Here is a 24,667-nt window from a genome sequence, read left to right on the forward strand (position 1 = left end):
ATCAAAAGTGTAAAGGAAAAAAGACACTTTTTTTATTTCAACCGTACTTCCCGTCAAAAGCCTAAAGACTGATCGCACAGTTCCTGTCTTCACAATAAAAGCGCCGCTCCATCGCGCCTGCGCTAACAAAATAAGAGTCTCCGGAAGCCAGTGCAAACAAGCTAGCAAGCTACGAAGTTTGCCGCCAATGTATTTCTTGTAAAGTGTATAAAAACCAATATGGAAGCTGGACAAATAAGATGCCAAAAACCAACGACTTTCATGTGGTATTAGACAGGAAGGAGGAACTTTTTTTCTCCTCCATTTGAAAACGTGGACATTATCAGCACTAAACTGTCTGATTCCAATCAATGCAAGTCATCAGAATCAGGTAATACACCAACTTATATTCTTGTCTTCATTAAAGATAGGAATCTATATGTTAAACATGCATGTATATTCATTAAAACAGCTTTAACATGTCAACAAAAACGGCTAAATAAATAAATATAAATTATATACTGTATATATATATATATATATGTGTGTGTATGTATATATGAGGTAGATCACCTCGACTTGGTCATTTATTAAGTAATTGATAAACGTTGAAAAACTTATTGGGGTGTTACCATTTAGTGGTCAATTGTACGGAATATGTACTGTACTGTGTTATCTAATAATACAAGTTTCAATCAATCAATCAATCAATCAATGCCTGCTGAGCCTATGGTGCTGTTAAGTTATTGTGGCTCAATGTGCCTTAATCTTTTTTATTTTAATGTACTATTATTTAATATATAATATTGTTTTAGTTGCTTAAGAGATATTCCTGGCTGTGAATTTGCTCATTGCTATTTTTATGTTTTTGTGCATTATTTGTTGCCGTAATCATTAAACAAACAGGTTACTCATCAGTTACTCAGTACTTGAGTAGTTTTTTTCCCAACATACTTTTTACTTTTACTCAAGTAAATATTTGGGTGACTACTACTTACTTTTACTTGAGTAATAAATCTCTAAAATAACTGTACTCTTACTTGAGTACAATTTCTGGCTACTCTACCCACCTCTGCTAAACGGTAACACCCCAATAAGTTTTTCAACCTTTTTAGGTCGGATTCGACGTGTGACGGTCATGTGACCGCCTGGCTCTGTTTGATTGGTCCAACGTCACCTGTGACTGCATTTGATTGGTGAAACGCGGGCATGCGTGGATCCTACTTTGAAAAACCAAAACAAACATTAATAGATCGATAAAAAAAAATGTAGCGAGTAACGAGCTGAATGTAGATAAATGGAACGGAGTAAAAGTAGCGTTTCTTCTCTATAAATATACTCAAGTAAAAGTAAAAGTATGTTGCATAAAAACTACTCTTAGAAGTACAATTTATCCCAAAAGTTACTCAAGTAAATGTAGCGTGTTACTACCCACCTCTGATGGCAACCCATCATCTGGGCGGTATAGCTCGGTTGGTAGGGCGGCCGTGCCAGCAACTTGAGGGTTGCAGGTTCGATTCCCGCTCCCGCCATCCTAGTCACTGCCGTTGTGTCCTTGGGCAAGACACTTTACCCACCTGCTCCCAGTGCCACCCACACTGGTTTAAATGTAACTTAGATATTGGGTTTCACTATGTAAAGCGCTTTGAGTCACTAGAGAAAAAGCGCTATATAAATATAATTCACTTCACTTCACTTCTTTCACTCTTCAGTCACATGGCAACCGCCTTCTGAGACACACCTGGCAACTCCAATGAACTCAGTTTTATGAATACATGAAACGTGTTTAAGAATAAATGAGTTATATTTTATGAACAAATGAATTTGCTTCATGAATGAATGAATTCAGTTTTATAAGCATACTCATTTTGTTTTATGACTAAATGAATTCAGTGTTACTAATACATGAATTCAGTTTTATGAATAAATGAATACAGTTTTATAAGCATACTCATTTTGTTTTATGACTAAATTAATTCAGTGTTACTAATACATGAATTCAGTTTTATGAATAAATGAATACAGTTTTATAAGCATACTCATTTTGTTTTATGACTAAATTAATTCAGTGTTACTAATACATGAATTCAGTTTTATGAATAAATGAATACAGTTTTATAAGCATACTCATTTTGTTTTATGACTAAATTAATTCAGTGTTACTAATACATGAATTCAGTTTTATGAATAAATGAATTCAGTTTTATAAGCATACTCATTTTGTTTTATGACTAAATGAATTCAGTGTTACTAATACATGAATTCAGTTTTATGAACAAATGAATTCAGTTTTATAAGCATACTCATTTTGTTTTATGACTAAATGAATTCAGTGTTACTAATACATGAATTCAGTTTTATGAATAAATGAATTCAGTTTTATAAGCATACTCATTTTGCTTTATGACTAAATGATTTCAGTGTTACTAATACATGAATTCAGTTTTATGAACAAATGAATTCAGTTTTATAAGCATACTCATTTTGCTTTATGACTAAATGAATTCAGTGTTACTAATACATGAATTCAGTTTTATGAATAAGTGAATTCAGTTTTATAAGCATACTCATTTTGTTTTATGACTAAATGAATTCAGTGTTACTAATACATGAATTCAGTTTTATGAATAAATGAATTCAGTTTTATAAGCATACTCATTTTGTTTTATGACTAAATGAATTCAGTGTTACTAATACATGAATTCAGTTTTATGAATAAATGAATTCGGTTTTATAAGCATACTCATTTTGTTTTATGACTAAATGAATTCAGTTTTATGAATAAATGAATTCAGTTTTATAAGCATACTCATTTTGTTTTATGACTAAATGAATTCAGTGTTACTAATACATGAATTCAGTTTTATGAATAAATGAATTCAGTTTTATAAGCATACTCAATTTGTTTTATGACTAAATGAATTCAGTGTTACTAATACATGAATTCAGTTTTCTGAATAAATGAATTCAGTTTTATAAGCATACTCATTTTGTTTTATGACTAAATGAATTCAGTTTTATAAGCATACTCATTTTGTTTTATGACTAAATGAATTCAGTTTTATAAGCATACTCATTTTGTTTTATGACCAAATGAATTCAGTGTTACTAATACATGAATTCAGTTTTATGAATAAATGAATTCAGTTTTATAAGCATACTCATTTTGTTTTATGACTAAATGAATTCAGTGTTACTAATACATGAATTCAGTTTTATGAATAAATGAATTCAGTTTTATAAGCATACTAATTTTGTTTTATGACTAAATGAATTCAGTATTACTAATAGATGAATTCAGTTTTATGAATAAATGAATTCAGTTTTATAAGCATACTAATTTTGTTTTATGACTAAATTAATTCAGTGTTACTAATACATGAATTCAGTTTTATGAATAAACGAATTCAGTTTTATGAATAAGTGAACTTTGTTTTATCAATAAACAAATTCAGTTTTCTGAATAAATGAATTCAGTTTTATAAGCATACTCATTTTGTTTTATGACTAAATGAATTCAGTGTTACTAATACATGAATTCAGTTTTATGAATAAATGAATTCAGTTTTATAAGCATACTCATTTTGTTTTATGACTAAATGAATTCAGTGTTACTAATACATGAATTCAGTTTTATGAATAAATGAATTCAGTTTTATAAGCATACTAATTTTGTTTTATGACTAAATGAATTCAGTATTACTAATAGATGAATTCAGTTTTATGAATAAATGAATTCAGTTTTATAAGCATACTAATTTTGTTTTATGACTAAATTAATTCAGTGTTACTAATACATGAATTCAGTTTTATGAATAAACGAATTCAGTTTTATGAATAAGTGAACTTTGTTTTATCAATAAACAAATTCAGTTTTCTGAATAAATGAATTCAGTTTTATAAGCATACTCATTTTGTTTTATGACTAAATGAATTCAGTGTTACTAATACATGAATTCAGTTTTATGAATAAATGAATTCAGTTTTATAAGCATACTCATTTTGTTTTATGACTAAATGAATTCAGTTTTATAAGCATACTCATTTTGTTTTATGACTAAATGAATTCAGTGTTACTAATACATGAATTCAGTTTTATGAATAAATGAATTCAGTTTTATAAGCATACTCATTTTGTTTTATGACTGAATGAATTCAGTGTTACTAATACATGAATTCAGTTTTATGAACAAATGAATTCAGTTTTATAAGCATACTCATTTTGTTTTATGACTAAATGAATTCAGTGTTACTAATACATGAATTCAGTTTTATGAACAAATGAATTCAGTTTTATAAGCATACTCATTTTGTTTTATGACTAAATGAATTCAGTGTTACTAATACATGAATTCAGTTTTATGAATAAATGAATTCAGTTTTATTAGCATACTAATTTTGCTTTATGACTAAATGATTTCAGTGTTACTAATACAGGAATTCAGTTTTATGAATAAATGAATTCAGTTTTATAAGCATACTAATTTTGTTTTATGACCAAATGAATTCAGTGTTACTAATACATGAATTCAGTTTTATGAATAAACGAATTCAGTTTTACGAATAAGTGAACTTTGTTTTATCAATAAACAAATTCAGTTTTCTGAATAAATGAATTCAGTTTCATAAGCATACTCATTTTGCTTTATGACTAAATTAATTCAGTGTTACTAATACATGAATTCAGTTTTATGAATAAATGAATTCAGTTTTATAAGCATACTCATTTTGTTTTATGACTAAATGAATTCAGTGTTACTAATACTTGAATTCAGTTTTATGAATAAATGAATTCAGTTTTATAAGCATACTCATTTTGTTTTATGACTAAATGAATTCAGTGTTACTAATACATGAATTCAGTTTTATGAATAAATGAATTCAGTTTTATAAGCATACTCATTTTGTTTTATGACCAAATGAATTCAGTGTTACTAATACATGAATTCAGTTTTATGAATAAACGAGTTCAGTTTTATGAATAAGTGAATTTTGTTTTATCAATAAACAAATTCAGTTTTCTGAATAAATGAATTCAGTTTTATAAGCATACTCATTTTGTTTTATGACTAAATGAATTCAGTGTTACTAATACATGAATTCAGTTTTATGAATAAATGAATTCAGTTTTATAAGCATACTCATTTTGCTTTATGACTAAATGAATTCAGTGTTACTAATACATGAATTCAGTTTTATGAATAAATGAATTCAGTTTTATAAGCATACTCATTTTGTTTTATGACTAAATGAATTCAGTGTTACTAATACATGAATTCAGTTTTATGAACAAATGAATTCAGTTTTATAAGCATACTCATTTTGTTTTATGACTAAATGAATTCAGTGTTACTAATACATGAATTCAGTTTTATGAATAAATGAATTCAGTTTTATAAGCATACTAATTTTGCTTTATGACTAAATGATTTCAGTGTTACTAATACTTGAATTCAGTTTTATTAATAAATCAATTCCCTTTTCTGAATGAAATTAATTCAGTTTTATGACTAAATGAATGAGTGAAATGAAATCAAGACATGAAGGGCGACCTGTCCGGCAGCGGAGGAGTCGCACACCGACGTTCTGTACTCTCGGTCCAACTCCGGCGCGTTGTCGTTCTGGTCCAGCGTTTCCACGGCAACCACCACCCTGGACGCCAGGTCCGGGTTGTCTGGAAACAAAACAAAGACATGACCGGGGTTCCCGCCTCAGTGGGCGCCCGAGGCGACGCACCTCTCTGCGTGGCGATGGCGGTGATGTTGTGCCAGCGCTCCCGCTCGCGGTCCAGCTCGGCCACGGCGCTGATGAGGCCCGTGTCGGAGGCGATGCGGAACAGCGCCTCCGGGTCCGACTGAGGGTCGATGGAGTACCTGCCGGATGGAGGCGGCGGGATGAGCGAGCCGGAGCGATGGGACGGCAGCGTGACGCATACCTGACGTTGGCGCTCTGGCCCGTGTCGGGGTCCACGGCGTGCACCCGGCCCACCGCGCAGACGGAGGGGCAGTTCTCCGACACGTCCAGGTGGTAGCGGGCCTGGGAGAAGCGGGGCGGCTCGTCGGCGTTCAGAACCATCACGCGCACCACCGCCTGGTCCTTGAAGGGGCCTCTCTGCAGGTAGCGGGCGTCCACCACCGGGTTGCTCACCTCCACCGTGAAGGAGTAGGAGTTGCGGCTCTCGTAGTCCAGCAGCTAGGCGAGCAAACCAGCGTGAGTATTTCCCCCCCCCCGGCACACCCCAGCTTCTCGCCCACCTTGTTCAGGACGATGACCGCCTCGCGTTCCCGCCCGCTCACGTTGAAGGTCTGCGCCTCCTCCGTGTCCATGATGCTGAACTCCAGCAGCGCGTTCTCACCCACGTCGGCGTCGGTGGCGGTGAGGCGACCCACTTCCACGCCCGGAGCCGCCAGCTCCGACACGGAGAAAGACCACGCGCCTGCGGGTAGACGCCATCATACAAACCCCGTTTCCATATGAGTTGGGAAATTGTGTTAGATGTAAATATAAACAGAATACAATGATTTGCAAATCCTTTTCAACCCATATTCAGTTGAATATGCTACAAAGACAACATATTTGATGTTCAAACTGATAAACATTTTTTTTTCTGCAAATAATCATTAACTTTAGAATTTGATGCCAGCCAGCAACACGTGACAAAGAAGTTGGGAAAGGTGGCAATAAATACTGATAAAGTGTGACGTCCGGCTGGCATCGTGGCGTGAGTTTGCGTTCTGGTGGTGCAGCAGAGATGGAACACAGCGTTAAGGTAGGAATGATGATTTATTCCTAACTACAAAAACAAACTAATAACAAAAAACACTTGCACAAGGCACTACAGACAAAACAAACAGAACTAGCGTGGAAGCTAGAAGGAACAGAAAGCGCTAGTATGTAAACCAGGGACAAGTAAACAAACAAGATAGCATGGAAGCTAATGGGTGAAACAAGATAGTTACCACAATGCGGGAAGAGCGATGACACTTGTTGCGTGTAGCAAACTATAGTCCGATACAGAATGTAAACCAATAAGGAGATAACTAATCAAGTCAGGTGTGTGACGACAAACCAGAATCAGGTAACACTGAATTAGTTACCCCGACAACAGAAAACCAAACAGGAAGTGCCACCGGGAACCAAAGACGTCGAATGCAACACAGGATGATAATAAAACAGAAACAATACCAGAATATGTCATGGTCCAAGACGTGGACCATGACATAAGCCTCCCCCTAAGGGACAGATCTCAGATGTCCCAAAAGTCCAAGTATGAACCCCCCCCACACAAAAAAGTCCAAACATGAAAGGAGGGCGGAGGGAGGACACGGTGGAAAGTCGCCAGGTCGCATGTCCCCGAATCCACCGAGGACAAGCCAGGCGGCGGATGGAACGCCGCTGCCGTGAAAGTCTTGGGGGGGGCGCCCTCGTAGAGGCCACACTCGTGGCCGACTTGGAAGAGGAGGCGCCCGGCGAGGAGGACAACCAGGACAAGGCCACACTTGTGGCCGACGTGGAGGTGGGCGCTTCGGCGCCGTCGTCCTGGCAGGCGTAGAAGCCGCAGCGGACAAGTCGGGCGTGGACGCCGGCAGAGGAGCTGGTTTTCTACCCTCTTACTTCCTGTTTAGTCAGTCACCATGGTTGTTCATTGATCCTACCTGCTAATCACGGTTTCTGCACACCTATATATATATATATATATATATATATATATATATATCCATCCATCCATCCATTTTCTACCGCTTATTCCCTTTCGGGGTCGCGGGGGGCGCTGGCGCCTATCTCAGCTACAATCGGGCGGAAGGCGGGGTACACCCTGGACAAGTCGCCACCTCATCGCAGGGCCAACACAGATAGACAGACAACATTCACACTCACATTCACTCACTAGGGCCAATTTTAGTGTTGCCAATCAACCTATCCCCAGGTGCATGTCTTTGGAGGTGGGAGGAAGCCGGAGTACCCGGAGGGAACCCACGCACTCACGGGGAGAACATGCAAACTCCACACAGAAAGATCCCGAGCCTGGATTTGAACCCAGGACTGCAGGACCTTCGTATTGTTTGGCAGACGCACTAACCCCTCATATATATATATATATATATATATATATATATATGGGGACGGCGTGGCGCAGTGGAAGAGTGGCCGTGCGCAACCCGAGGGTCACTGGTTCAAATCCCACCTAGTACCAACCTCGTTTCATCCGTTGTGTCCTGAGCAAGACACTTCACCCTTGCTCCTGATGAGTGCTGGTTGGCGCCTTGCATGGCAGCTCCCTCCATCAGTGTGTGAATGTGTGTGTGAATGGGTAAATGTGGAAGTAGTGTCAAAGCGCTTTGAGTACCTTGAAGGTAGAAAAGCGCTATACAAGTACAACCCATTTATCATTTATATATATATATATATATATATATATATATATATATATATATATACTGTATATATGTATGTATATACTGTATGTATATAGTGTATGTATAAAATGTATATATATATGAGTATATCCATCCATCCATCCATCTTCTTCCGCTTATCCGAGGTCGGGTCGCGGGGGCAACAGCCTAAGCAGGGAAACCCAGACTTCCCTCTCCCCAGCCACTTTGTCTAGCTCTTCCCGGGGGATCCCGAGGCGTTCCCAGGCCTGGGTCTTCCCCGTGGCCTCCTACCGGTTGGACGTGCCCTAAACACGTTCGGGTGGCATCCTGACCAGATGCCCGAACCACCTCATCTGGCTCCTCTCATTGTGGAGGAGCAGCGGCTTTACTTTGAGTTCCTCCCGGATGGCAGAGCTTCTCACCCTATCTCTAAGGGAGAGACCCGCCACTCCTCTCTGAGCTGCAACCTGATCGTGGTAGAGGAGTTTGCGTGTCCCAATGATCCTAGGAGCTATGTTGTCCGGGGGCATAAAGCCCCCTGGTAGGGTCTCCCAAGGCAAACAGGTTGTAGGTGAGGGATCAGACAAAGAGCAACTCGAAGACCTTTATGAAGATGAAAAACCATGGACCCAGATTTCCCTCGCCCGGACGCGGGTCACCGGGGCCCCCCTCTGGAGCCAGGCCCGGAGGTGGGGCACGATGGCGAGCGCCTGGTGGCCGGGCCTGTACCCATGGGGCCCGGCCGGGCACAGCCCGAAGAGGCAACGTGGGTCCCCCCTCCAATGGGCTCACCACCCATAGGAGGGGCCATAGAGGTCGGGTGTAATGTGAGCTGGGCGACAGCCGAAGGCAGGGCACTTGGCGGTCCGATCCTCGGCTACAGAAGCTATATGAGTATATATATATTTATATATATATATATATATATATATATATACATCTATATATATATACATATACATCTATATATATATATGTATGGCCCTGCGATGAAGTGGCGATTTGTCCAGGGTGTACACTGCCTTCCACCCGATTTTAGTTTAAATAGGCACCCCCCCAAAGGTAATAAGCGATAAAAGATGGATGGATGGATATATATCTATCTATATATATATATATATATATATATATATATATATATATATATATATATATATATACACACACACACTATGTATACATACGTGTGTGTGTGTGTATATGTATCTATATAATTAGACACACCCACATATACATATATTCATAATTATTTACATTTTCATTTGATATCTATATATACAGTGTATATAAAGTATATATATATATATATACATTCATATTTTTGGAATGTATAATATGAAAGTACACACACACATGCATGAACGCACGCACACACGCAAACACACACACACACATACGCACACGCACACGCACACGCACACACGCACACACGCACACACGCACACACACACACACACACATATATATTTATGTTGCCATCAGCAGGCAGCAGATGGAGCGTGAATAAAGCAGACATGAAAGATGACAAGAGGAGGACAGTAGGAGTACATCAGGCCAGTGAGGAGCGCCTTCAAACGTGAAGATGAATGGTGGCGAGCAGGTGGTTTGATGGAGGGGGGGGGGCAGGGGGGGGGGGGGGTAATGTACAGACAAATGGCACTGAATGTTCCTGCTCTGATTTGTGCTGCTCCTTGAAGTCCAACATGAAATATTCATACACAATATGAACACCATCTTTCACTCTTCTGTCACATGGCAACCACTGTCTGACACACACCTGGCAACCAAGAATCTTTCACTCTTCTGTTACATGGCCAGCACCTCAAGACACACACCTGGCAACACAGCATCTTTCACTATTCTGTCGCATGGCAACCACATTCTGACACACACCTGGCAACCCAGCATATTTCACTCTTCTGTCGCATGGCAACCACATTCTGACGCACACCTGGCAACCCAGCATCTTTCAGTCTTCTGTCACATGGCAACCACCTTCTGACGCACACCTGGCAACCCAGCATCTTTCAATCTTCTGTCACATGGCAACCACCTTCTGACGCACACCTGGCAACCCAGCATCTTTCACTCTTCCATTCTGTCACATGGCAACCACCTTCCGACACACACCTGGCAACCCAGCATCTTTCACTCTTCTGTCGCATAGCAACCACCCTCTGACACACACCTGGCAACCCATTATGGTTCACCCTTCTGTCACATGGCAACCACCTTCTGACGTACACCTGGCAACCCAGCATCTTTCACTCTTCCATTCCGTCGCATTGCAACCACATTCTGACGCGCACCTGGCAACCCAGCATCTTTCACTCTTCTGTCACATGGCAACCACCTTTTGACGCACACCTGGCAACCCAGCATCTTTGACTCTTCTGTCGCATGGCAACCGCCTTCTGACGTACACCTGCCAACACAGCATCTTTCACTCTTCTGTCGCATGGCAACCACATTCTGACACACACCTGGCAACCCAGCATCTTTCACTCTTCTGTCACATGGCAACCACCTTCTGACGTACACCTGGAAACCCATCATCTTTCACTCTTCCATTCTGTCACATGGCAACCACCTTCTGACGTACACCTGGCAACCCAGCATCTTTCACTCTTCTGTCGCATGGCAACCACTTTCTGACGCACACCTGGCAACCCAGCATCTTTTACTCTTCTGTCGCATGGCAACCACCTTCTGACACACACCTGGCAACCCATTATGGTTCACTCTTCTGTCACATGGCAACCACCTTCTGACGTACACCTGGCAACCCAGCATCTTTCACTCTTCCATTCCGTCGCATTGCAACCACCTTCTGACGCACACCTGGCAACCCAGCATCTTTCACTCTTCTGTAGCATGGCAACCACCTTCTGACACACACCTGGCAACCCATTATGGTTCACCCTTCTGTCACATGGCAACCACCTTCTGACGTACACCTGGCAACCCAGCATCTTTCACTCTTCCATTCTGTCACATGGCAACCACCCATGGCAACCACCTTCTGACGCACACCTGGCAACCCAACATCTTTCAGTCATCTGTCACATGGCAACCACCTTCTGACGCACACCTGGCAACCCAGCATCTTTTACTCTTCTGTCGCATGGCAACCACCTTCTGACACACACCTGGCAACCCATTATGGTTCACCCTTCTGTCACATGGCAACCACCTTCTGACGTACACCTGGCAACCCATCATCTTTCACTCTTCCATTCTGTCACATGGCAACCACCTTCTGACGTACACCTGGCAACCCAGCATCTTTCACTCTTCTGTCGCATGGCAACCACCTTCTGACACACACCTGGCAACCCATTATGGTTCACTCTTCTGTCGCATGGCAACCACCTTCTGACGTACACCTGGCAACCCATCATCTTTCACTCTTCCATTCCTTCACATGGCAACCACCTTCTGACGCACACCTGGCAACCCAACATCTTTCAGTCATCTGTCACATGGCAACCACCTTCTGACGCACACCTGGCAACCCAGCATCTTTCACTCTTCTGTCACATGGCAACCACCTTCTGACGCACACCTGGCAACCCAGCATCTTTCACTCTTCTGTCACATGGCAACCACCTTCTGACATACACCTGGCAACCCAGCATCTTTCACTCTTCCATTCCGTCGCATTGCAACCACCTTCTGACGCACACCTGGAAACCCATCATCTTTCACTCTTCCATTCTGTCACATGGCAACCACCTTCTGACGCACACCTGGCAACCCATCATCTTTCACTCTTCCATTCTGTCGCATGGCAACCACCTTCTGACGCACACCTGGCAACCCAGCATCTTTCACTCTTCTGTCGCATGGCAACCACATTCTGACACACACCTGGCAACCCAGCATCTTTCACTCTTCTGTCACATGGCAACCACCTTCTGACATACACCTGGCAACCCAGCATCTTTCACTCTTCCATTCCGTCGCATGGCAACCACCTTCTGACGCACACCTGGCAACCCAGCATCTTTCACTCTTCTGTCGCATGGCAACCACATTCTGACACACACCTGGCAACCCAGCATCTTTCACTATTCTGACACACACCTGGCAACCCAGCATCTTTCACTCTTCTGTCGCATGGCAACCGCCTTCTGACACACACCTGGCAACCCAGCATCTTTCACTCTTCCATTCCGTCACATTGCAACCACCTTCTGACGCACACCTGGCAACCCAGCATCTTTCACTCTTCTGTCGCATGGCAACCACATTCTGACACACACCTGGCAACCCATTATGGTTCACTCTTCTGTCACATGGCAACCACCTTCTGACATACACCTGGCAACCCAGCATCTTTCACTCTTCTGTCGCATGGCAACCACATTCTGATGCGCACCTGGCAACCCAGCATCTTTCACTCTTCTGTCGCATGGCAACCGCATTCTGACGCGCACCTGGCAACCCAGCATCTTTGACTCTTCTGTCGCATGGCAACCACATTCTGACACACACCTGGCAACCCATTATGGTTCACTCTTCTGTCACATGGCAACCACCTTCTGACATACACCTGGCAACCCAGCATCTTTCACTCTTCCATTCCGTCGCATGGCAACCACCTTCTGACGCACACCTGGCAACCCAGCATCTTTCACTTTTCTGTCGCATAGCAACCATCCTCTGACACACACCTGGCAACCCAGCATCTTTCACTCTTCTGTCACATGGCAACCACCTTCTGACATACACCTGGCAACCCAGCATCTTTCACTCTTCCATTCCGTCGCATGGCAACCACCTTCTGACGCACAACTGGCAACCCAGCATCTTTCACTCTTCAATTGCGTCGCAAGTCAACCACCTCCTGACGCACACCTGGCAACCCAGCATCTTTGACTCTTCTGTCGCATGGCAACCACCTTCTGACACCCACCTGGCAACCTGATACAGTGTCGGTATCAGTCCAGTACTGTATCACTACACCAGCATCAAATAGAAATACGATACAGTGTCAGTACACCTGAGTTAAATATCACTCGTCTGATGCATTCTCATGTGTATTAGAAATCAAATATTGAGTCATTGCAAATAATCGTCATGATTAAGATACAGTATCAGTACACCTGTGCCAAATATCAATTTTGTGATATATTCTCGATACAGCATCATCAAAAATGTGTATGAAGATGTACTCTATAGATACACTATCATTAAATCTGGCATCAAAGATGGATACTGCAATGTACCGTATCGTCGTCTTTATGACCAGATATCGACACACCGCAAGAGATCATATGGTCATCTTTTACGATACTGCATTAGTAGATGTGCGTTAAATATCACTATTGTGGTGTACGGTATCGTTATGTCCCCGATATAGCATCACTACTCATGCTTCAATGATCCAGATACTGCAATCTTGACGATACATTATTACAACATCAAATATCCAGATATCTGTATTGATCCAATACCTGTGTGAATCATCGATATCAGCGTCAAACATGTATGGTATTATATTCTGTACCGATACAGTTTGTATAAATATGAAGATATTGTTGGTCACAAATAATAAAATGTATTCTAATTTCGATTTCAGTTCCATACATTGTTTGCCTGTGAGAGTCTGGCCAATCACAGAGCAGCACAGAACAAGCTCCGCCCATCGACATCATTCACTGGCCTTAAAAGGAGCATGTTAGCATCTTTGACGGATTTACGCTAACAGTGCTCGCTGACCTTCTGCTACGTGAAGCGCTACATGATGATGTCACAGTGACATCATCAGAGGCGGGGACTTACTGCGTCTGAAGTGTGGCGGGTTGTCGTTGACGTCGCTGAGCGTCACGGTGACGGTGGTGGTCCCAGACAGCCCCCCCTGGTGTCCCCCCATGTCCTTGGCCTGGACCACCAGCACGTAGTCCTCCTGAGTCTCCCGGTCCATGTTGGCCACGGCGGTCCTCAGGACACCTGGACCACCAGGAAGTGATGTCACGCAGCAGATCAATATGGTGTCATGTGGCGTCATGTGGTGTCATGTGATGTCACGTGGTGTCATGTGATGTCACGTGATGTCACGTGGTGTCACGTGGTGTCATGTGGTGTCATGTGGTGTCATGTGGTGTCATGTGGTGTCATGTGGTGTCATGTGGTGTCATGTGGTGTCATGTGATGTCATGTGGTGTCATGTGATGTCATGTGGTGTCATGTGGTGTCATGTGGTGTCATGTGGTGTCATGTGGTGTCATGTGGTGTCATGTGGTGTCATGTGGTGTCATGTGGTGTCATGTGGTGTCACGTGGTGTCACGTGATGTCATGTGATGTCATGTGGTGTCATGTGGTGTCATGTGGTGTCATGTGGTGTCATGTGGTGTCATGTGGTGTCATGTGGTGTCACGTGATGTCATGTGATGTCATGTGGTGTCATGTGGTGTCATGTGGTGTCATGTGGTGTCATGTGGTGTCATGTGGTGTCATGTGATGTCATGTGGTGTCATGTGGTGTCATGTGGTGTCATGTGGTGTCATGTGGTGTCATGTGGTGTCATGTGGTGTCATGTGGTGTCATGTGGTGTCATGTGGTGTCACGTGATGTCATGTGATGTCATGTGGTGTCATGTGGTGTCATGTGCCAGACACACCTGTCTGAGGGTCCACAGAGAAGTATTGGTGTCCTTCAGTGATGGTGTAGACAAGCTGAGCGCTGTTTCCATATGTTGCATCATCGGCGTCCGTGGCGGTCACTTGGATGATGGACGTGCCTGCACACGCATGGAGGGGTCAGAGGTCAATAGGATGATGGACGTGCCTGCACACGCATGGAGGGGTCAGAGGTCACATTAAAGTGAAACATAAATATGCTGATGGCAAAGATTAAAGGATCATCTTTGCTTTCATCCATATGTTACTGACACTTATGTACTGCATACAATTATGTACTGCATACTGCTATGTAGTACATTACTCAAATCTCATCCACCGTAATAAAAACGATCCTAAATTTTTGTTTAGTACGGTAGCATCGCTAACCCAACAAGGGACCCCCTCCAGTAGCTCCGCCCACTCAGCTGATGACTTTATGCAATTCTTTAGTAAGAAAATTGAAGTCATTAGAAAGGAGATTAAAGACAATACGTCCCAGCTACAACGGGGTTCTATTAACACTGACACGACGGTATATACGGCGGATACTGCCCTCCAAAATAGTTCCTCTCGTTTTGAGGAAATAACATTAGAGGAATTGTTACAACGTGTAAATGGAATAAAACAAACAACATGTTTACTTGACCCTCTTCCTGGGAAACTTATCAAGGAGCTTTTTGTATTATTAGGTCCATCAGTGCTAAATATTATAAACTTATCACTTTCCTCGGGCACTGTTCCCCTAGCATTCAAAAAAGCGGTTATTCATCCTCTTCTTAAAAGACCTAACCTCGATCCTGACCTCATGGTAAACTACCGACCGGTGTCTCACCTTCCCTTTATTTCAAAAATCCTCGAAAAAATTGTTGCGGAGCAGTTAAATGAACACTTAGCGTCTAACAATCTATGTGAAACCTTTCAATCCGGTTTCAGGGCAAATCACTCCACGGAGACAGCCCTCGCAAAAATGACTAATGATCTACTGCTAACGATGGATTCTGATGCGTCATCTATGTTGCTGCTCCTCGATCTTAGCGCTGCTTTCGATACCGTCGATCATAATATTTTATTAGAGCGTATCAAAACACGAATTGGTATGTCAGACTTAGCCCTGTCTTGGTTTAACTCTTATCTTACTGATAGGATGCAGTGTGTCTCCCATAACAATGTGACCTCGGACTACGTTAAGGTAACATGTGGAGTTCCCCAGGGTTCGGTCCTTGGCCCTGCACTCTTCAGCATCTACATGCTGCCGCTAGGTGACATCATACGCAAATACGGTGTTAGCTTTCACTGTTATGCTGATGACACCCAACTCTACATGCCCCTAAAGCTGACCAACACGCCGGATTGTAGTCAGCTGGAGGCGTGTCTTAATGAAATTAAACAATGGATGTCCGCTAACTTTTTGCAACTCAACGCCAAAAAAACGGAAATGCTGATTATCGGTCCTGCTAGACACCGAACTCTATTTAATAATACAACTCTAACATTTGACAACCAAACAATTAAACAAGGCGACACGGTAAAGAATCTGGGTATTATCTTCGACCCAACTCTCTCCTTTGAGGCACACATTAAATGCGTTACTAAAACGGCCTTCTTTCATCTCCGTAATATCGCTAAAATTCGCTCCATTCTGTCCAGTAAAGACGCTGAGATCATTATCCAGGCGTTTGTTACGTCTCGTCTCGATTACTGTAACGTATTATTTTGGGGTCTCCCCATGTCTAGCATTAAAAGATTACAGCTGGTACAAAATGCGGCTGCTAGACTTTTGACAAGAACAAGAAAGTTTGATCACATTACGCCTGTACTGGCTCACCTGCACTGGCTTCCTGTGCACTTAAGATGTGACTTTAAGGTTTTACTACTTACGTATAAAATACTACACGGTCTAGCTCCATCCTATCTTGCCGATTGTATTGTACCATATGTCCCGGCAAGAAATCCGCCTTCAAAGGACTCCGGCTTATTAGTGATTCCTAGAGCACAAAAAAAGTCTGCGGGCTATAGAGCGTTTTCCGTTCGGGCTCCAGTACTCTGGAATGCCCTCCCGGTAAAAGTTCGAGATGCCACCTCAGTAGAAGCATTTAAGTCTCACCTTAAAACTCATTTGTATACTCTAGCCTTTAAATAGACTCCCTTTTTAGACCAGTTGATCTGCCGTTTCTTTTCTTTTTCTCCTATGTCCCACTCTCCCTTGTGGAGGGGGTCCGGTCCGATCCGGTGGCCATGTACTGCTCGCCTGTGTATCGGCTGGGGACATCCCTGCGCTGCTGATCCGCCTCCGCTTGGGATGGTTTCCTGCTGGCTCCGCTGTGAACGGGACTCTCGTTGCTGTGTCGGATCCGCTTTGGACTGGACTCTCACGACTTTGTTGGATCCATTATGGATTGAACTTTCACAGTATCATGTTAGACCCGCTCGACATCCATTGCTTTCCTCCTCTCCAAGGTTCTCATAGTCATCATTGTCACCGACGTCCCACTGGGTGTGAGTTTTCCTTGCCCTTATGTGGGCCTACCGAGGATGTCGTAGTGGTTTGTGCAGCCCTTTGAGACACTAGTGATTTAGGGCTATATAAGTAAACATTGATTGATTGATTGATCTATAAGTAATACCTATGTGTAGTACATTCATGTAGAATCTATAAGTAGTACCTATGTGCAGTACCACTGTGTAGTATCTATAACTAGTAACTACGTGTAGTACCTAGACTCGTAGTATCTATGAGTAGTACCAATGTGTAGTACCTAGACTATGTGCAGTACCTAAATGTAGTATCTATGAGTAATACTAATGTGCAGTACCTATGTGTAGTTTCTATGGTAGTACCTATGTGTAGTACCTAGACTAGGTGCAGTACAAACACATAGTATATATAAGTAGTACCTACAGTATGTGTAATACCTAGACTAGGTGCAGTACCTATATGTAGTATATGTAAGTAGTACCTCCAGTATGTGTAGTACGTAGAGTAGGTGCAGTACCTATGGGTAGTATCTAAAAGTAGTACCTATGGGTAGTATCTAAAAGTAGTACCTATGGGTAGTATCTAAAAGTAGTACCTATGTGTAGTATATAAAAGTAGTACTTCCGGTATGTGTAGTACGTAGAGTAGGTGCAGTACCTATGGGTAGTATCTAAAAGTAGTACCAATGGGTAGTATCTAAAAGTAGTACCTATATGTAGTATATGTAAGTAGTACCTCCAGTATGGGGAGTATGTAGAGTAGGTGCAGTACCTATGTGTAGTATCTAAAAGTAGTACCTATGGTAGTATCTAAAAGTAGTACCTATGGGTAGTATCTAAAAGTAGTACCTATGTGTAGTATCTAAAAGTAGTACCTATGGGTAGTATCTAAAAGTAGTACCTATGGGTAGTATCTAAAAGTAGTACCTATGGTAGTATCTAAAAGTAGTACCTATGGGTAGTATCTAAAAGTAGTACCTACGGGTAGTATCTAAAAGTAGCACCAATGGGTAGTATCTAAAAGTAGTACCTATATGTAGTATATGTAAGTAGTACCTCCAGTATGTGTAGTATGTAGAGTAGGTGCAGTACCTATGGGTAGTATCTAAAAGTAGTACCTATGGGTAGTATCTAAAAGTAGTACCTCCAGTATGTGTAGTACGTAGAGTAGGTGCAGTACCTATGGGTAGTATCTAAAAGTAGTACCTATGGGTAGTATCTAAAAGTAGTACCTATGTGTAGTATATAAAAGTAGTACCTCCAGTATGTGTAGTACGTAGAGTAGGTGCAGTACCTATGGGTAATATCTAAAAGTAGTACCTATGTGTAGTATATAAAAGTTGTACCTCCAGTATGTGTAGTAAATACAGTAGGTACAGTACCTATATGTAGTATATATGAGTAGTACCGTGTAGTGGGTAGAGCAGGTTCAGTACCTATGTGTAGTATCTATAAGTAGTACCTCCAGTATTTGTAGTACCTAGAGCAGGTTCAGTACCTATGTGTAGTATCTATGAGTAGTACCTACAGTATGTGTAGTATATAGAGTAGGTGCAGTATCTATGGGTAGTATCTAAAAGTAGTACCTATGGGTAGTATCTAAAATTAGTACCTGTGGGTAGTATCTAAAAGTAGTACCTATGTGTAGTATATAAAAGTAGTACCTATGGGTAGTATCTAAAAGTAGTATCTAAAAGTAGTACCTATGAGTAGTATCTAAAAGTAGTACCTATGGGTAGTATCTAAAAGTAGTACCTATGGGTAGTATCTAAAATTAGTACCTATGGGTAGTATCTAAAAGTAGTACCTATGGGTAGTATCTAAAAGTAGTACCTATGTGTAGTATATAAAGGTAGTACCTATGGGTAGTATCTAAAAGTAGTACCTATGGGTAGTATCTAAAAGTAGTACCTATGTGTAGTATATAAAAGTAATACCTATGGGTAGTATCTAAAAGTAGTACCTATGTGTAGTATATAAAAGTAGTACCTCCAGTATGCGTAGTAAATACAGTAGGTGCAGTACCTATATGTAGTATATATGAGTAGTACCGTGTAGTATGGTAGAGCAGGTTCAGTACCTATAAGTAGTACCTCCAGTATTTGTAGTACCTAGAGTAGTTGCAGTACCTATGTGTAGTATATATGAGTAGTACCGTGTAGTAGGTAGAGCAGGTTCAGTACCTATGTGTAGTATCTATAAGTAGTACCTACAGTATGAGTAGTACGTAGAGCAGGTGCAGTACCTATGTTTATTATCTATGAGTAGTACTATATGGTATGTGGAGCAGGTGCAGTACCTATGAGTAGTACCTATGTGTAGTATCTATGAGTAGTACCTAGACTGTGTAGTATGTAGAGTAGGCAGGTGCAGTACCTATGTTGTAGTATCTATGAGTAGTACTATGTAGTATGTAGAGTAGGCAGGTGCAGTACCTATGTTGTAGTATCTCTGAGTAGTACCCACAGTATGTGTAGTAGGTAGAGTAGATTAGGTGCAGTACCTATGTTGTAGTATCTCTGAGTAGTACCCACAGTATGTGTAGTAGGTAGAGTAGATTAGGTGCAGTACCTATGTTGTAGTATCTCTGAGTAGTACCCACAGTATGTGTAGTAGGTAGAGTAGATTAGGTGCAGTACCTATGTTGTAGTATCTCTGAGTAGTACCCACAGTATGTGTAGTAGGTAGAGTAGATTAGGTGCAGTACCTATGTTGTAGTATCTCTGAGTAGTACCCACAGTATGTGTAGTAGGTAGAGTAGAGTAGGTGCAGTACCTATGTGTGCCATCTCGGGCAGGGTGGCGCTGTAGGGCGGGTGCGGGAAGACGGGCGGGTTGTCGTTGATGTCCTGCACGCGGATGACGAACTGGGAGGAAGGTTCCAGCGCTCGGCCCGTCAGGCGGTCGGTCGCCGTGGCAACCAGATGATAGCGGTCCTTCTCCTCGCGGTCCAGAGACTTGGTCACGTGGATGTTTCCCGTGTCGCCGTCGATGACAAACACTGACCCCGCCCCCTCGCCCTCCAGGAGGTACTTGGTGAGTCCGTCCCCTCGGTCCATGTCTGTGTGCAGCTGCAAGTACACACACACACACACACACACACACACACACACACACACACACACACACACACACACACACACACACACACACACACACACACACACAATACTACTTTACTCACCATCACGTAGTACATTCACGTAGTACTTTCACACACATAGTACTTTCACAAACAAACGTAGTATTTTTCACAAACAAACAGTAGATTTAATCAACAAACAGTAATATTCATAAACAAACATAGTATTTTTCATAAACAAACATCACATTTTTCATCAAAAAACGTAGTATTTTTAATCTAAAAAACATAGTATTTTTAATCTAAAAAACATAGTATTTTTCATCAAAAAACAGTATTTTTCGTCAAAAAACATAGTATTTTTCATAAACAAACATAGTATTTTTTTATAAACAAATATAGTATGTTTCATTAACAAACAGCTCATTTTTAATAAACAAACAGTATTTTTCATAAACAAACAGTAGTTTTCATCAACATAGTATTTAACATAAACAAACAAAGTATTTTTTTAAATAAAAAAACATTGTATTTTCATAAACAAACATAGTATTCTCATAAACAAACATAGTATTTTCATAAACAAACATTTATCATAAACAAGCAGTAGTTTTCAAAAACACACATAGTATTTTTCTTAAACAAACAGAATTTTTCAAAAACAAACATAGTATTTTCATAAACAAACATAGTATTTTTCATAAACAAACTGAATTTTTCAAAAACAAACATAGTATTTTCATAAACAAACATTTATCATAAACAAGCAGTAGTTTTCATAAAACAAACATAGTATTTTTCTTAAACAAACAGAATTTTTCAAAAACAAACATAGTATTTTCATAAACAAACATAGTATTTTTCATAAACAAACTGAATTTTTCATGAACAAACATAGTATTTTTCAAAAACAAACATAGTATTTTCATAAACAAACTATTTTTCTTAAACAGAAATTTTCATAAACAAACAGTATTTTTCATAAACAAACAGAATTTTTCATAAACACACATAGTATTTTTCAAAAACAAACATAGTATTTTCATAAACAAACAGTATTTTTCATAAACAAACAGTATTTTTCTTAAACAAACCGTATTTTTCATAACTAAACAGAATTTTTCCTAAACAAACAATTTTTCATAAACAAACAGCATTTTTCATCAACAAACATAGTATTTATCATAAAAAAAACGTAATATTTTTTATAAACAAACATAGTATTTTTCATAAACAAACATAGTATTTATCATAATTAAACATAGTATTTATCATAAACAAACAGTAGTTTTCATCAACAAACATAGTAATTATCATAAACAAACATAGTATTTTTATAAACATCGTATTTTTCATAAACAAACATAGTATTTATCATAATTAAACAGAATTTTTCCTAAACAAACATAGCATTTTTATAAACAAACATCATTTTTCATCAACAAACATAGTTTTTTTTATAAACAAACATAGTATTTTTTAATCAACAAACATATTTTTCATAAACATAGTATTTTTCCTAAACAAACATAGAATGTTTATAAACAATTTTTCATAAACAGTAGTTTTCATCAACAAACATAGTATTTATCATAAACAAACATCTTATTTTTCATAAACAAAGATAGTATTTTTCCTTAACAAATATAGCAATTTCATAAACCAAAAACATTTTCATAAACAGTATTTTTCATTAAAAAAAATATTATTTTTCATAAACAAATATAGTATTTTAATGAACAAACAGGAGTTTTCATCAAACATTTTTTTTTTTTTATCATAAACAAAAATCTTATTTTTCATAAAACAGTATTTTTTTTATTTATCAACAAACATATTTTTCATAAACAAACATAGTATTTTTCCTAAACAAACATAGCATTTTCATAAACAGCATTTTTCATAAACAAACAGTATTTTCATAAACAAACAGTATTTATCATAAACAAACAAAATATTTTTATAAACATAGTATTTTCAACGAACAAACATAGTATTTTTCCTAAAAAATATATAGTATTTTCATAAACAAACAGCATTTTTCATTAACAAACAGTAGTTTTCATCAACAAACATAGTATTTGTCATAAACAAACATCTTATTTTTCATAAACATACATAGTTTTTTTTATAAACAAACATAGTATTTTTCATAAACAAACAGTATTTTTCATAACTAAACAGAATTTTTTCCTAAACAAACATGGCATTTTCACAAACAGCATTTTTCATCAACAAACATAGTATTTATCATAAAAAAACATAATATTTTCTATAATCAAACATAGTATTTTTCCTAAACAAACATAGCATTTTCATAAACAAACAGTAGTTTTCGTCAACAAACATAGTATTTATCATAAACAAACATAGTATTTTTTATAAACATAGTATTTATCATAAACAAACATAGTATTTTTTATAAACATAGTATTTTTCATAAACAAACATAGTATTTTCAGAAACAAACAGCATTGCTCATCAACAAACGCAGCATTTATCATAAACAAACATAATATTTTTTATAAACAAACATAGTATTTTTCATAAACAAACATAGTATTTATCATAATTAAACAGAATTTTTCCTAAACAAACATAGCATTTTCATAAACAAACATAATATTTTTTTATAAACAAACATAGTATTTTTCATAAACAAACATAGTATTGATCATAATTAAACAATTTTTCCTAAACAAACATAGCATTTTCATAAACAAACATAATATTTTTTATAAACAAACATAGTATTTTTCATAAACAAACATAGTATTTATCATAATTAAACAGAATTTTTCCTAAACAAACATAGCATTTTTATAAACAAACAGTAGTTTTCATCAACACAGTATTTTTTTATAGACAAACAAAGTCTTTTTCATAAACATAGTATTTTTCCTAAACAAATATAGTATTTTCATAAACAAACACCATTTTTCATAAACAAACAGGAGTTTTCGTCAACAAATATAGTATTTTTCATGAACAAACATCTTGTTTTTCATAAACAAACATAGTATTTTTCATCAACAAACATAATATTTTTCCTAAACAAACATAGCAATTTCATAACCAAACAGTATTTTTCATTAACAAACATAGTATTTATCATAAACACACATTGTATTTTTTTAAATTATAAACAAACATAGTATTTTTCCTAAACAAATATAGTATTTTCATAAACAAACAGCATTTTTGATAAAAAGACAAACAGTAGTTTTCATCGAAAATCATAGTATTTATCATAAACATAGTATTTTCATAAACAAACAGTATTTATCATAAACAAACATAGTATTTTCATAAACAAACAGTAGTTATCATAAACAAACATAGTATTTTCTATAAACAAACAGTAGTTATCATAAACAAACATAGTATTTTCTATAAACAAACAGCATTTTATCATAAACAAACAGTAGTTTTCATCAACGAACATAGTATTTTTTAATAAACAAACATAGTATTTTTCATAAACAGTATTTTTCAACAGCAAACATAGTATTTATCATCAACAAACATAGTATATTTCATAACCAAATATAGTAGTTTTCATCAACATTGTATTTTACCTAAACAAACACAGTATTTTTCAAAACAACAAACACAGTTTTTTTCAACAGCAAATATAGTATTTTCATGAAAAAACAAAGTATTTTTCATGAAAAAATACAATGTTAGTATTTTTCATCAACAAACTTCTCATCAACAAAGAATATTTTTCCTAAACATGTTCTGTCAGCAGACATAGTACACAGTACAAAGGTTCTAGGACACACCTCCAAAGGGCTTTAGGGCCGTGATGGTGGACTAGACAGAGTACACAGTACAAAGTACAAGGCTGAGCAGGGGAATATATAGTACGTGTACATACAAATACTACCAGAACTTGTTTGGTGTCATAAAAGTGATTTTATTGCTCACATGTCAGCCACTTGTTGTCATTCTACTAGTTTTATATACTATATATTACAGTACTATGTATTCTATAGTTATATACACTGGTACTATAGTACTATAACACTACATAGTCTGTAGTTATATACCCTGGTACTATAACACTATATATATATATATATACTATATTTATATACCCTGGTACTATAGTACTATAACCCTAT

General features: G+C 38.7%; 1 protein-coding gene across 1 annotated transcript in view; it reads right to left on the minus strand.

Annotated features, from left to right (window-relative positions):
- Nucleotides 1–24,667, minus strand: part of LOC133543960 (cadherin-24-like) — a 38,146-nt gene that overhangs the window by 11,349 nt on the left and 2,130 nt on the right. The window contains exons 2-8 of the mRNA XM_061888913.1: nt 20,235–20,529; nt 14,984–15,103; nt 14,145–14,312; nt 6,234–6,415; nt 5,915–6,171; nt 5,716–5,852; nt 5,532–5,653 (exon numbers count right to left, since the gene is read on the minus strand). Coding sequence (XP_061744897.1) covers nt 5,532–5,653; nt 5,716–5,852; nt 5,915–6,171; nt 6,234–6,415; nt 14,145–14,312; nt 14,984–15,103; nt 20,235–20,529 — 1,281 coding nt within the window. The remainder of the gene's footprint in view (nt 1–5,531; nt 5,654–5,715; nt 5,853–5,914; nt 6,172–6,233; nt 6,416–14,144; nt 14,313–14,983; nt 15,104–20,234; nt 20,530–24,667) is intronic.

The sequence above is a fragment of the Nerophis ophidion genome, linkage group LG26 (genome assembly GCF_033978795.1).
Source record: "Nerophis ophidion isolate RoL-2023_Sa linkage group LG26, RoL_Noph_v1.0, whole genome shotgun sequence".
Classification (NCBI taxonomy): Eukaryota; Metazoa; Chordata; class Actinopteri; order Syngnathiformes; family Syngnathidae; genus Nerophis; species Nerophis ophidion.